At 38.2% G+C, this 14,092-nt stretch overlaps 1 protein-coding gene across 1 annotated transcript; it reads right to left on the bottom strand.

Annotated features, from left to right (window-relative positions):
• Positions 1-1,040: 1,040 nt before the first annotated feature.
• On the bottom strand, positions 1,041-11,870 carry spaca4l (sperm acrosome associated 4 like). Its single transcript, XM_046058732.1, has 3 exons — positions 11,737-11,870; positions 2,952-3,062; positions 1,041-2,674 (listed from the first exon to the last, which is right to left on the bottom strand). The coding sequence occupies exons 1-3, from the start codon at positions 11,786-11,788 to the stop codon at positions 2,448-2,450; spliced, it is 390 nt and encodes a 129-aa protein (XP_045914688.1). The 5' UTR covers positions 11,789-11,870; the 3' UTR covers positions 1,041-2,447.
• Positions 11,871-14,092: the final 2,222 nt, after the last annotated feature.

Genomic DNA, 14,092 nt, shown 5'->3' with positions numbered 1-14,092 from the left:
AGAAGCAAAAGTGGAATATTCATATTGTTTTACATGACACAGAAAATCACCAAATCTTCCCCTTTAAGTAGTTGAAACCAGAGAATATTTGGGATTTTAGCTTGAAAAACAACTGAAATCATTAGCTTCTGACAATCAACTTCTCAATCAATAGATCAGCTCTAAAGCGTATTGTTGTTGTAAGGTGTTAAGTCAAACAGTGACTGTGTTTCATCTCTCTACTGAAGAGAGAACATATGGAGAAAACCACTGAAATTGCATCACTAAAGCCTCCAGATCACAAAGCACAGACTATCCTTGACTCAGGAAATGCGTGACTTGAGAGGCCATTCATAACACATCCTACTTGGATTATTTACTTGTGATTTGTGTTCGTTTGCAAGTGAATTTTCTTTTATTGGTGGGTTTGAACATTAGACCTGCAATTTTCTCAAACCAAAAATGTCAGTTCTGTGCCCAGACCTGATATCAGGACAGTGTCATCATAGCAGCAGCAGCACTAAAGTTACTGAAACCTGACGAACCAGTTGGTCCTGCAAGATGGCAACGAGCCGAGAGACCTTTAGGCCTTGTTCAGACTGCCAGCCCAATTCTGTTTTTGCTGTATCCAGATATTCGAGAGTCTGGACAGCAAAAGCCCCACATGAAATGCAATCTTTGCATATCTGATCCAAACCATATTTGGAAGTGGTTTTAAATGACATTCAAATCGTCTCAGTCTGGACCCTCAGATCAGATTTCAAGGTCTTTTGCACACTTGCAACGTGACGTGAAAACCAGTGTGACAGAAGTGCACCAGAGCAGTTCCAGAATCCACACTGCGTGCTGTCAAAACAACGCAATTGCTTGGAGGGCAAGATGATGGATCTCCGCCTCACCAGCATACATTGTTACAACAACAACCCATGCTGAAAGGTTGGTGACGTCTGGACACACAAATCTGATCACTTGCAAAAACAGTGGTGATATGAGAAACAAATCTATATTTGCCTGCAGTTGGAACAAAGCCTTTGAATTAGAAAACACAACATGGGAGGAAGTTAGTTTTTCCCCAGTTTGGATATTTATTGCATTCTTCAAATTGTCTACATAACCCATTTCACTAAAAACATTCAGACAGTAATTCATCTTTAATGATTTGTGTTAAATAAGGTCAGCCCGACACATTTTAAATTGCTAGAATCTAGCAAGATAAACAAATGCTTTTACCCCACAGTTTGAGTAATGTGCAGTGTGTTTACGACACGAATATTAAAAATAAAACCGGGTAAACACAGAATTGGAGTTATTTGTGCCAAAAAAAAAAAAAAACCCAAACAAGAAAAATAATTCTTTTCACAGACACTATCAGACATAAGCCAAGACAATTTACATTAACACGTTAATAAAGTGACCGCATAGAGAATGGCAATAAATGAAATGAGTAGCAATTGAAACGTTCATAGAAGCTTTGAAATCCATATACTGGTATTTGAATATTATGACTCTAAAATGACAATACAGCCGGTCAAAGGCAATTTATTAAAAGCACAAGATCAAAGTTTTGAGAAAAATGCTTATTCCCCTTTTTTCATAGAGTTACATAAGTAGAATGCATTCATCTGTGCACAGTAAACATGAAGCTACCATGAGGGGACGGTTAGCTTAGCATAAAGACTGGAAACAGGGGCAAACACCTGGCCTGGCTCTGTCCAATGGTAAAAGAATGCATTTACTACAACTTTAAATCTCACAAATTAAGTTGTGTGTGTAAAAACGCAACTTTTTTGACATTTGTGTGGACAATAAACAAATAGATATGAAGTGTTAATTAGTGAACTTTAGAGGGGCTAGTAGGCACATTTTCTTTGCCTTTGTACAGAGCCAGACTAGCCGTTTCCAGTCTTTATGCTAAGATAAGCTTCAGATTGAATGGACAGAAATGAGAGAGCAATCAATCTTCTAATCCAATTCCCGGCCAAAAAACACGCACATGCACCAAAAAAAAAAAAAAAAAAAGCGAATGTCCAAAATTCCCAAAATGTTATAATGGACTATTCCTTTGAGCTGCATTGGCATTAATTAACCTACATTTATTCACTATTTTGTGTGAATTGCCTGACATTTGATTCATGTGTCCCCTTAACTAAATGTTATGCTACTTTTTCAAGTGGAGAAAGTTAAGATATACTTTATTAATTGTAGGGCACTTTAAAAAAACATAGGTTTTTCCATCTTAAATCATCTTTGACGTTACACACTTGTTTTACAATTTAAATTGTCAACTAATATTTTAATATCCCATTCAGTGAAAAAAGAACAGCTTATTGATTAAACTTCAATTGATAAACACTTAAGCATAATACACCTCAAGGATAATAAACACAAGACCCGTGTGTGTGTGTGTGTGTGTGTGTGTGTGTGTGTGTGCGCGTGTGTGCACTTTGTGTCATCTGCTGTATTTTCTGTCAAACCAGGACATTTGCCACAAACACAGCAGTGATGGTGGCAAGGGTCAGGCTGAGGCCGTAGGACCCAGGCAGACCGGGCGCAGCATTACACAGGTCGTAGTCGCAGCACGTCTTGTTCATGGAGTAGATGGTGGAGTTGGAGATGGAGGGGATGTCCTTGAACTTTGTCTTGTTGCACTCGGACACTTTTAGACAGCCCTTCATCTTGATATCCACGAAGCCGGCTGCGGAGTGACAGCAAAAACATGCAATTGATTTAAAATAAACTACAGTGGGTGTGTTTATCATAAAGGAAAATTGCACTTGTGTGGATCACTGATGTGTTTAATAGTTTGTTGCTTTCTGGCACAGAAGGAGAAACTGCATCCGGCTTTGGATGAGAAATGCCAAGTTATCCTCCTTTATTGTAGTTACAGTAAGCTACGAGAATGCAACTGGTGGGGTGACTGTTCTTCAGGAGAATGTTGTCCTCTGACATTTTTCAGCTTCTGAGATCCTTACCTGCAGTCCCGAGGCCACTGAAGCATTGTTCATCGCTTTCACATGTAGTTGTAGTGGTTATGCAGAGTTCTCCCAAGCCAATGCTGCATTTGTAGCACTGTAGAGCTTGACCTGGTATCCACAGATTTTTTTTGGGGGGGGTAAGGGGAAGGAGAAGGAGGAAAAAGAATAGTGAAATTAGCAGAAATAGGTTTGCAGCTCTTGGCAGCACCTGGAGTCTGTCTCAGGCCCCATCCGCACTACTGTTTTAGTTTACAAACGGAGAATTAAAACAAATAAGATCTCCGTCTACACCAGTGTTTTGGAGTTGATCTCCCTGTACATTAAAACGACTGAAAACACACATCTATTGGCCGTTCAGGTACACTGGGCATGCACGTGCCAGTGCAAACATGAGGCAGATGGTCTCTTCCTAGTTACAGAAGATTTGGTGAAAGAATAAAATACAGACAAAGTCTGAGTCATCGTTTCTAAAGTCCTCTGTTTTTGCCCGTCTTCACTAAAACACCCTCCGGAGGTTTGAAACGCAGAACAGGGTTGGCAGCATTTTTAAACTTCTCTGTTTTAGGTCTTCGTTTTCGCCGTTTTTTGCACGAGACAAGTTAGGGATTTTGAGCTACATAGAAAAAAACTGAGCCATTTTACCAGTTTACCAGCTATGATAGGTTTCCAGATGCAGAAAAATAACATATAATAGTACCCTGTCTAGAACCTATAAATTCAAACCATTAGTTAGGAACTCTGACTTTGTTTATAGTCCAGGTACAGATCTAAAAAGGTGGTCCTCAGTTCAGGATGGTCATCAGCTCAGGATTGAGCTCACATGCACATTGCACTGCTTATAAAAATGGACAAATTCAGAACAGGGTGTAGGGATAAATATGATGTTTGTCCCAATTCCCTATTACTTGCTAATTGTACGTATATAGTATGTACTATAGTCATTCATAGTACAGCCTACAAGAGATCAATGTACTTTTCCATCTGTGTCAACAAGGTTAATTTGTCTAACTTTATGTACTTGTATGATTTCAGATCTTTGTTTTGTGTTAAAACAGGTGATAAGACAATTATTACTCATTTTGAAATGAGGCTTTTCTGCTATGTAATGTTATGGTTAAGAGTAAGCTATTCCCCCCCATCACCGCCCACACTTCATCGGAATATAGTATATCATCAACAGCACATGCAAAAAAAAACAACAACAAATGATCAAATCAAATGTGACAACACTAAAGACTCAAAACCTTAAAATTACTACTCTGGAGTTGGGACAGCTCTAGGCTTTTACCAGGGATGGTGTCTAACACAGATACTGTTTAGTTTTGGGAAATGCAAGATCCAGTTTTTAGCGTTTGACCCACATTAGGGACTAAAAGTCAGATCTCTCTGCCATTGCTGCTTTTATTTTGTTTCTTTTCCTAAATCTGCTCATCAAAAGTCGCTGAATGTTACTGGCAGCAAATAAAAATTACATTTTAACTTTGTAACATCATTATCAGGTTACAAAGATTATACAACCAATTTTATAAATAAAACCAACCCAGTGGGTAAAATGACTGGTACTGACTGATACTGGAAATGCTACGTAAGCAATAATGTTATATTAGGCTCAGTAGACCTTTAAGAAGTCACACGGAAGGGTCAGAACATCTGCCTCAAGTCAAGGTGACAGACAAAAAGAGTTTCTACTAAATTAATTTCTCTCAGGACCACCTCAGGAACCTAAGCACACCTAATATGCACCTGTAAACTTTGTAAGAAGTTTGGCAGGTAGCTTTTGGAAAAGTACAAAAGTGAACATTTGCCTGGATACTTTCCAAAAAGTCAGCTGACAGTTTTCTGTAGAAGTTTTGTATACATTTTCACTTAAGGTCATTTTTTTTTTGAAAGAAGAAAACCCTTAAAATCCCTGGAAATAGTGATACCATCTGTACATAGGTAGAACAAACAACTATTTATAACAAGACAAGCTACTCAATGCTGTCTGTTGCTGTTGTGGTGCACCAAGCCTAAAACAACGGTCACATGGTCATTGTGAGGCTGAAACCTGTACATGACTCAGAACAGGGAGTGGAAATTATACTCAGACACTGCAGTGAACTTCTGTGAAACTATTGTAAGAAACCTGTTGCTCTATTTGTTAAGTCATGGCCATGACTAATTGTTATGGAAAGAACACACTGAACTTATTATCCAACCAAAAGACATGTGTGGGAAGTTCCCTTTTCTTCTTGTTTGATCAAGATTGATTTCGTCAGCTTATTTTAAACTATTAACTGGGCTGTGTTTGTCAATACTTTGATAAAAGGGAATCCCCAATTCCTACAATGAAATTAATTTATGTTACTTCTAAAGCACCGTACAGCTAAATTTTATGCATTAAACCAGTGCCTCCTGTAGCAGAACAGCAGAATAACTGTATGACAAAGACTGTAATGTAGTAATTATATAGTTGTTAGTTGGGTCTGGGCTTTTATTCAAAAATTCAATATTAAGCTGTAGTGTAATAAGCCATAACAAGGAATACCAAGGGAAATCAAATTCTCCTACACACATTTTATTGTTTGTACTTGTGTTTAGTTTAATTGGGGAAATAATTTTTTTTTTTAACCCTGCGGAGCCAAGTCAGGGCCTAGAGCATAAAATATTTTGAAGTGGAAACAAGATTAGCCTTTTTCTTGGGTACAACAACAAACCAACAGAATAAAAACCTGAATTCAGCTTGACAAAATGATACTTTATTTTTTGCCATTGTGGGACATACTTTCTGTTGCGTCACACTCAAAAATTACAGGCACCGATATCTTTGGTGAACCTTTTCACTATTAACATATTAGTAAATGGTAGATAATTTGGATAACATTTAAAGCAAAGCCCAAAGATCTATAGACAAAATAAAACCAGTATAATCGTGTCAGACAGTTCAATTTCTGTCAGTCTGGTGAGATAATCCCAGTTCTTAACTTTTTAAAGATACAAACACACCCATACCCTTTTACACAAACAGCGACGCCCGCAGTTAAGCTTATTTTCGTTACAGTGACTTTTGACAATCCTCATGTCCTCTCTTATTGCTCCAAATTGATAAATAATCTCATATATAGAAATTAAAATGTACCTTGTTGTTAAAATAAGAGATTTCTTTATCAAGGAAACACAAATCATTTACCATATTATAAAACAGCTTATCTGACAACAAATATCTTACTCGCTCACTTTTTTAAACCCTACCCTGCTAGTAAAATGGCACACAATTCTTTAAAGGTAAATCACAGAAAAGTAAAGTGTTGTGTGACCTCAGTGGTGCCACACCTGGCAACACTTCAGCACTCTGCAATGCTGACTGACTTGTTTTCCGGGAGACATCTGAAATCAAGTATGACCTGATCCTCTGAGGTATTAAGTAATAAATCACAGTTACATAAACAAATGTGTTTCCAAAGACTTCTGTGAGCATCAGCGATTCCTTGTCAAGGTTAGGAGAGTCTGAGACAGTCTGTAGGTGAAGTCACATGGGAAAAGTGAAGCTAATGATGTTCAATTACAGCAGACTGTTCACTGCAGCAGAAGTATCTCAACATATAATTGGTTGTGTTGTTACCTTCATTAATTGCAACAGCACATTTCAGGCTATGGATCAAGATGTTAAAGTATGTAAAAAAAACAGGTGCAGTCAATCAATTTTGACAACCAGGTACAGTAGGCAGATCAATTAGTAATGACGCAGATGGGTGAGGAGATATCAGCCTAGACATGCATCATTGTCGGTCCATTTCAAAAGCCACCCTTCTTTATGCTTCTTCAAATATAAATGGCATTTTGTATGAGGAAATGTTTCCGTCATTACTTTTATATCACTTCCCCTCACACTGTTGCCAACAACCTTCATGACAGGTGCATGAGAAAGGACAAAACTAATGAGAAGCAGCCGCAGCCCTTCAAAGAGAAAGTCCTGCAAAAATGTCTTAAACCAGCAGAGGTGGGGAAAGTACTCGGAACCTTTACGGAAGTAAAAGAAGCAATAAAACAGCTAAGAAATACTTTGTTGTCACAGGAAGAATCCTGCATTCAACTTTTTACTTCATTAAAGAAGTGCCATCGGCAAGGTGTGAGAAACCAAAAGGGCTTTTTAGGTATGTATTTTTATTTATATATCTAAATAGATATATCCATAAATCCAACTATATATTTAAAAAAAATATTTTATGGATACTTTTGTTTAGGTTTGGTCAATCTATAATAATTTATAATAAAGTATAAGATTATCATATTGTTTGTAAATAAATTCTTCATCTGCATCTAATAAGTAACTACAAATAAATGTAGAGAATGAGTACAGTTCAAGTATCTCAACATTGTCCTAAAGTACTTGATTAAAGAAATCTGTTCTACAATTTAAACCCCTTCTAAAGGATTTACAACCATAAATACGTAGAATTACCAGAATTTATAAAATAAAGAGGTGCTGCACACCAATAACCTCAAATAATGAGGTTAATGGTTAAATTGAGGATGATATTTTAATATAATAATTAAATCTAGGGTAATAGTTGAGAAACTATTAAGAGAGCTAGATTTTGAAAGTATCCAACTGAACCTCCCCCCCCAAAGTATTTGAGTTAGGGTATCGTATTCAAATAAATTCCCTGCCCCAGCTGTAAGTGTTTATAGAGTCTCTGCCTTCGCCATACAGTTTGATAGACTGCTTGAACTCTGGGGTGTGGCACAATAATAGTCACCTTCAATGTTCAGTGTCAGTCTTACACTGCCCTCTACTGCTCTGTCACTAAAACTACAGATCATAGTGCATCAGCACTTCAGGTTATGCTCAACCTCAGAGCCATTGAGGAAATGCAAAAAACTGCAGTTTATCAACTGCCCACTTGGCTGGCTCCAAAAGAAAGTAAATCTCCATGTTATACTGCCCAGCTTTACAGCAAGATGTTTACAGCCTGTAAAAAAACTGGTTGGGTCTGTATAGCTAATATCCTCCTTCATGATAACTGTGAAGGGTGAATATTATATTAATTATATCTTTTAAATTTTGAGTGACATGTAGGTGCCCTCTCAGGTGGCTAGCCAGTAGGTGATTCTGCAACTAGGCTTCATTCAGGCCACCTCATCTACATCTCTTTGCCCATTTTTGGATTAACCAGAGTCAGGCACTGCCAATATGGCGACAGCTGGATCCATTCACATTTAGCTTCCCAACAGCTCCAAACCTGTGGCTGACGTCACGCATTATAGAGTCTATGGTTCTACTAAGAACATGCTGGGAAACTCAAAACACAGAGGGAAGGAGAACAAATAATAAAATTAAAACCCTGTTAAATCTTATAACAAGGAAGAAAATAATAGAAGTGATTACAAGAAAAACAGCCCTGGTATCACTGATATTGTGATTTGTGAGGTGTCAGTACCCAAGATTTCCATCTGAGGGCATTGCAGTTGTTTCTAGTTACAACAAGTAAGGCAAGAGCATATTCAATGAGTGACCCAACAGAAGCAGTTGAAAAGCAGTCAGGAGTGGCTCAATCCAGCATCCCACAAGCTGAAAATTACATTTTTATGTCCAATTCACACATAAAAGCTACGTTTTAGAAAGTTTTGTTCTTATTCATCGTTTTTATTCCCACTTGTTCCCCTCAGTGAGCTAACGAATTTAAACTCACACTGTGAGTCATGTGCTACAACACAAAACCCAGTGAGCAAAGTTATGACGAGATGGTCATGAGACGCAAACAGGTTTATGAGAAGTAATACCTGAGTAAATATGCAAAACGTGCCATCAAAGCTTCCTCTGTACTAGGACAATTATCATCCTCACACTACAACCTCACAAAAAGATTAAGATACACCCGGGCGGGTCTGGTGTGTTTTGTAAATATTAGATGTAGATGTTGATAGATTATAGCTCACAATGCCAACATCCTTGAAGGACAGGAGTAGCAATAGCGGCCATGGCAATGTCAATTTTGGGTTTTAAAGGCTGCAGGCAGAAATGACAAAGATTAGCTACAGCTATAAATACTTTTAATTGATGACTGGATTGGCATGCTTGACAGTATAGTTATGACTGAAATAATTACGTTCTCCATAAGACTGCAGTAACACAAGTTTGTTAAAAGAAAAAAAGAAAAGTAAATTTATATCTTGTCTTTTATACCGTAACGTCCATTTGGTTAGTGTAAATTCTGAACTGATTATCATTGGTTCTAGTTTTACTTGTTTTGTGTTTTTATTTTATAATTTCTTTTCTCCTAATTTCTTTGTACACGCAGTGTTTTATTATCATTTGTTTCAGTTCTTAAGCATGCATGGACAGCCAAAAGTTAAATTACAATGACTACATTATTTGTGTGTACAATGGGTACATTTGTATTTTGCACTGGTAAACCCTGAAAAAAAGCAATAGATCAAAGATCAAAATGCGGCTACCATGAATCAACATCACCTCCATTTCAGTATTTTGTTCAATCAACAGCCTCTCCAGACTCCTCCCAACTTCAGACATTTACTGACATCTGAGTGTAGTAGCCAGTTCAACAGAGGAGTAGTATAGTAGTAGTATTACAAAGTATTTTTGTCTATTTCGGGGGGAACCTCTCAGTAGCCTGTAACATGTTGACTTCAAAAATCAACCAGACCACCGTCTGACATCATCTACTTTTCTCCAGAGGACACACACACATATTAGCCCCTGTGAAACCTCAGTACTGTTGTGTAAATATCTGCACTTGTGAATCACTCTTCTGTCACAAACAAGTATTTAAGTAAAGGATTCATTAGTTGAGGTCAAAGTTTCACCTGAAAGTATAAAAAGCAGCCAGAATGGGAATATAGTTTCTGCTATGATGGGTGTGATTTGAAATATGAGACATGAGACAGAAACAACCTAGGTGAGAGGATCCCGAGGACTTCAATGTATTACAATTGCCAAGTCTGCAGAGCTTCAGTAAAATTAATTATGAGACTTGGGCAGAGCCTCAACTGTTACAGAGTGAGGAATTTCTCATGCAATTGCTGGCAGGTTGTGGCAGGACTCAACCTTATAAGGGGAAGGAAAAACACAAAAGAGAACATCCTCCTGCCACAAACAGGCAGCCTCACCCTAAGCTGTAATAACAGTATCAGAGGAAAGCCTGGGATGTGCTCGGAGGGTAAACAGCAGCAAATTAGGGGTGTGACGAGATCTTGCAATATTAACATGTTATTTCTCGTCTACGTAAAAAGCTGTCTCACAATATCAGCATGACGGAGTGTGAGGATGAAATTAGCATAGAAGATGCCCCCGCACTCGTTTGTGTGGCAGGATTTTGGGTACCCGGTGGAAACAAACAGTGACAGAGAAGACATTAACAACATGAAAGCAACATACCAAAATGCAGCTCCATTGTATTCCACTTTCAGTAGAATAAAAGACAGTCATATATTTTGTATTTGAAGATTTGTTAATAATATAGGGTTAAAATATCGTCTCATTCTCGTGAACCCAATATCGTGTACCATGTATCGTCTTGTCTCGTGTTCTAAGTGTATCGTCACACCCCTGGTAGGAATCGAACTTATTTGGTGTGCTGTCAAACCTTATGATGGGAAATCTTCTGTAAAATGTCCAAGGCTGTGTCCTTAAAATATCATGTTTTACCAAATCAACAGTCCAAAAGTTACAGTTTGCTGTCCGATATGATGGAGACATACAGCAAATCCTCACATTTGATAAGGTGATATCAGACAACGATGGGCATTTTTGCTTGACTGAACTGTTTCCACTGTTTATCCATCACTTTTAGCTCAACGTTTCTGTTTATCCATCGACCGGTTATTCGTCACCTTTGGCTGTTTCAACTGTTTATCTATCGCCTTTAGCTAACAATTTCATCACAGTTTTCAAACTTTTTCCAACTATCCTAAACCATTTGGGATGACTGGTGGCTTTTTCAGTTAACACTGAGAGAAACACAAAGTGTTTGAATGTAACAACCTAACAGGTTATGGCTAAGTGAGCATGTGCTTCACTGTTCATCTGAAACAGTCAAATATTCATCAGTTCAACTAAAACACACCCTACAAAAACAAGAAGAGATGGATTATGATGATATGCTACATGACTACAGTCATCTGAAGTGTAGGCAGTTTGGGGTATTTGTTTAAGATTATGCTAAAGACCTGGGAGGTATATTTTAATTAGTGATGCATCACTGAGTAAATTGTCAAGAATTGTCACAACCCTAAAATGATATGAACACACCCAGACAAGCCTCAAGCTCTGCACTCAGCAACACTGAGCACAGTAAACGTTGGACGTGCTATATTGCAGACACATCCCAAAGACAGTCAAATATTAAAGTTTTTAGTCCAACAAAACGTGTTTGACCGGATCTGAATGTTGCCAGGAAACAAATTAAGACTTTTGTCGTTAATGATTAAAAATTAGGTCATGGAAAACAAAAGCCTCGTGCAATGGCAAAATCTAGAAAATTAACTTAATCTACTCTTCTAAAATTAACAAAAATGGAAATAACACTTTTTAACAATACTGCAAACACATGATATTTTAAGGGAATGCAACATTAAAAAATAAATAAAGAAAAAAACAGACGCCAAACCTCACGCAGAGTTTTTTGTCGAGAAAACTATTTTACGTTCTCTTTGAAATATGAGGCTGCTCAGTCTGCATTCATTATCTTTAAAATATAAAGTAAGATAAACGCTTTAATGGAAAAAAAAACATGCATTTTTAACAAAAAAATGCATAATTTAAAGTAGGCAATTTTCTTACCGATTACAAAGCAGAATCCGACCGCAAGGAGCTGGAGAATAATTCTGTTCATCTTGAAAAAAGACAGAAATAAGGTCAGAAACTCGACTGTAAGGAAAGGTTGGCTGCTTGTGAGGACTCAAATTCCGTTAAACGATTTTTTTAATCCGCCATGATGTATTTATAATCTTCCACCTCCCATGCAAACGTCACCGTTATCCAATCGGAGGAGTTCTTCCGGGAAACCCACCCAGTATGTTTTCTTTGAGCTCTCCCACCTGTGTGGTTCACAGGTAGGGGGATATTAGCCTATATCTCAGGAGGGAGTTAAAGTGTAGGAAAGTTGTGAAACAGGGAATTAATTGGTGCTTAAAGTGATTTTTTGGTGATGTTGTATTTAACCCCTCACGTCTGTTTTTATGAAGTAGGCTATGTGATCATTACAATAGTTTTGGTAGTGCTCAGAAGTGACTTTATGACTTTTACCTACAAATGATAAACATATTAAATACATCATATTCTTAAAGATAAAACAAGTGATTAGTACTATTAAGCAGTGTCTAATTTGTGCTTTTACTTTTTGTACTTCAAGTACATTTTGCTGATAATACATCCAAGTATGTATTTAAATGCTTAATTTGTTGTATTAGTGCTTTAACACCCATATAAGATAAATACATAATGAGCTAATTTACAAGTCCAGATTCACATCAAGCTTATGAATGGACAAAGAACTTCTGACTGAGACATCAGTATTGATTAGAAGTGTATGTTTCTTTTAGAAAGGGACAGCTTCATTGACTAAATAAAGATAATTACTATTTGTCCTTAACTGAAGATTGATAGTCCACTTAGAGTAGCAAACAAAGGTAGGCTATTATGTTGGTGCACAGAAAATGGAGGAACACCCAAAAGGGCATATCATACAGTATAAACTTTAATTTCTCTTGATGCATGAGTAAACTTCTTGAGTCCACTCCTCACTATTCACTTCTTCTACTTAGTCAGGACTACTCGAATTGAGCATATGTGTGTAACCTCTGCACCAGTTAGATATAGACAATTTAAAGAAAACGGAAGGACATTCTAAAGAAAAATCTGCTTCTGTCTTGTTGGATCTCTGTATTTACATGTAGAATTCACTGTGAACATCAGCTAAAGCACTAATACCCTCTCACTAATGTTCTAAAATAACCACTGCAGAACATCCTGTAAATGATTTAAGGTTACGCATAAATTACACACAGTCAGCATTTGTGCAAACAAATATTTCCCTGTACTTGACAAACAAGTGTATGTGAGTTCTCTGGAAGCAACAATAAGATGTGATAGGCTACTTTGTTTTTCCACTGGCTTTGTACAGCTCTCAGCTAGCAGTCAAATCATCTTCAGGTGGTCACGCAGTGTGGATGACAGGTCCCTGCAACTAAAACCACAATGCATTTCCAAAATAGCAGAAACACCTGAACCTGATTTGCGTAAAACCATTGAAGCCAAAGGGTCTGAATGAGGATTTTCCCCTCAGTTTAACATTAAAACTATAGGCAATTACTTCGGGCTGTTAAGTAGTGACTGTTTATTTATAGTTTCAGATAGTTGAGGCCCCTTCCAGTATTTATGGATCCTCCCAGTACTAGTCTTATCTCACCTTTGGTTATAACTGGTATTACCCTCTGCCGGCTTGTGTTATTTTGGTCTGTTGGGTTTTGGGGGTCTGTCTTGTAAATGTAAATGCTCCGTACTTGTATAGCGCCTTTCTAGTCTTTTCGACCACTCAAAGCGCTTTTACACTACATCTGCATTCACCAGTCATACACATTCATACACTGAGCCTAAGTGCTCAAACGGAAACTAGCATTCACACTCATTCATACACTGGGGCAAATCGGTTTAGTATCTTGCCCAAGGACACTTCGACACGCAAGGGCCAGGGATTGAACCGCCGACCTTCTGATTAACTGCCAACCCGCTCTACCTCCTGAGCCACAGCCGCCCCACAGCTGCCCTTGTCTTTCGTCTAGTGTTCGGTAACCCTTGTCATGTCTGTTACCCCAGTGATCCCTCTGCATGTCTCTGTTTTCCCCTGCTCTCTCTCTCCCTACCTGTGCCTCGTTAGCCTCATGGTGAAAGGTGAAAACAGGTGAAAACCTGTGTTGCTCCCGCCCTGTATATATACCTGGTGTTTCTGTCTTGTCTTTGTCTGGTCATTGTTACCCCCCAGTCTGTCGTGCGTGTACTCTCTGCCTGCCTGTAGCCAGCCAGCCAGCCAGCCAGCCAGCCAGCCAGCCAGCCTTGCCTCCCTCCCTGTACTTTTGGATTTTGGCCTGCTCCTGCTTCCAGGTCTCACTCGGTGGTCCTACCGACACCTGTTGCTGGT

The sequence above is a fragment of the Micropterus dolomieu genome, linkage group LG09, assembly GCF_021292245.1.
Source record: "Micropterus dolomieu isolate WLL.071019.BEF.003 ecotype Adirondacks linkage group LG09, ASM2129224v1, whole genome shotgun sequence".
In the NCBI taxonomy this organism is placed as follows: Eukaryota; Metazoa; Chordata; class Actinopteri; order Centrarchiformes; family Centrarchidae; genus Micropterus; species Micropterus dolomieu.
This window is presented reverse-complemented; position numbering and strand designations above follow the sequence as displayed.

What these genes read in the sequence shown, in the direction of transcription:
- spaca4l (XM_046058732.1), bottom strand. Translation starts at nt 11,788, where the DNA reads ATGAACAGAATTATTCTCCAGCTCCTTGCGGTCGGATTCTGCTTTGTA. An exon ending in CGGATTCTGCTTTGTAATCG is followed by an intron (nt 3,063 to 11,736) that starts GTAAGAAAATTG and finishes TGTGGATACCAG; the next exon opens with GTCAAGCTCTACAGTGCTAC. An exon ending in CAGTGGCCTCGGGACTGCAG is followed by an intron (nt 2,675 to 2,951) that starts GTAAGGATCTCA and finishes GTCACTCCGCAG; the next exon opens with CCGGCTTCGTGGATATCAAG.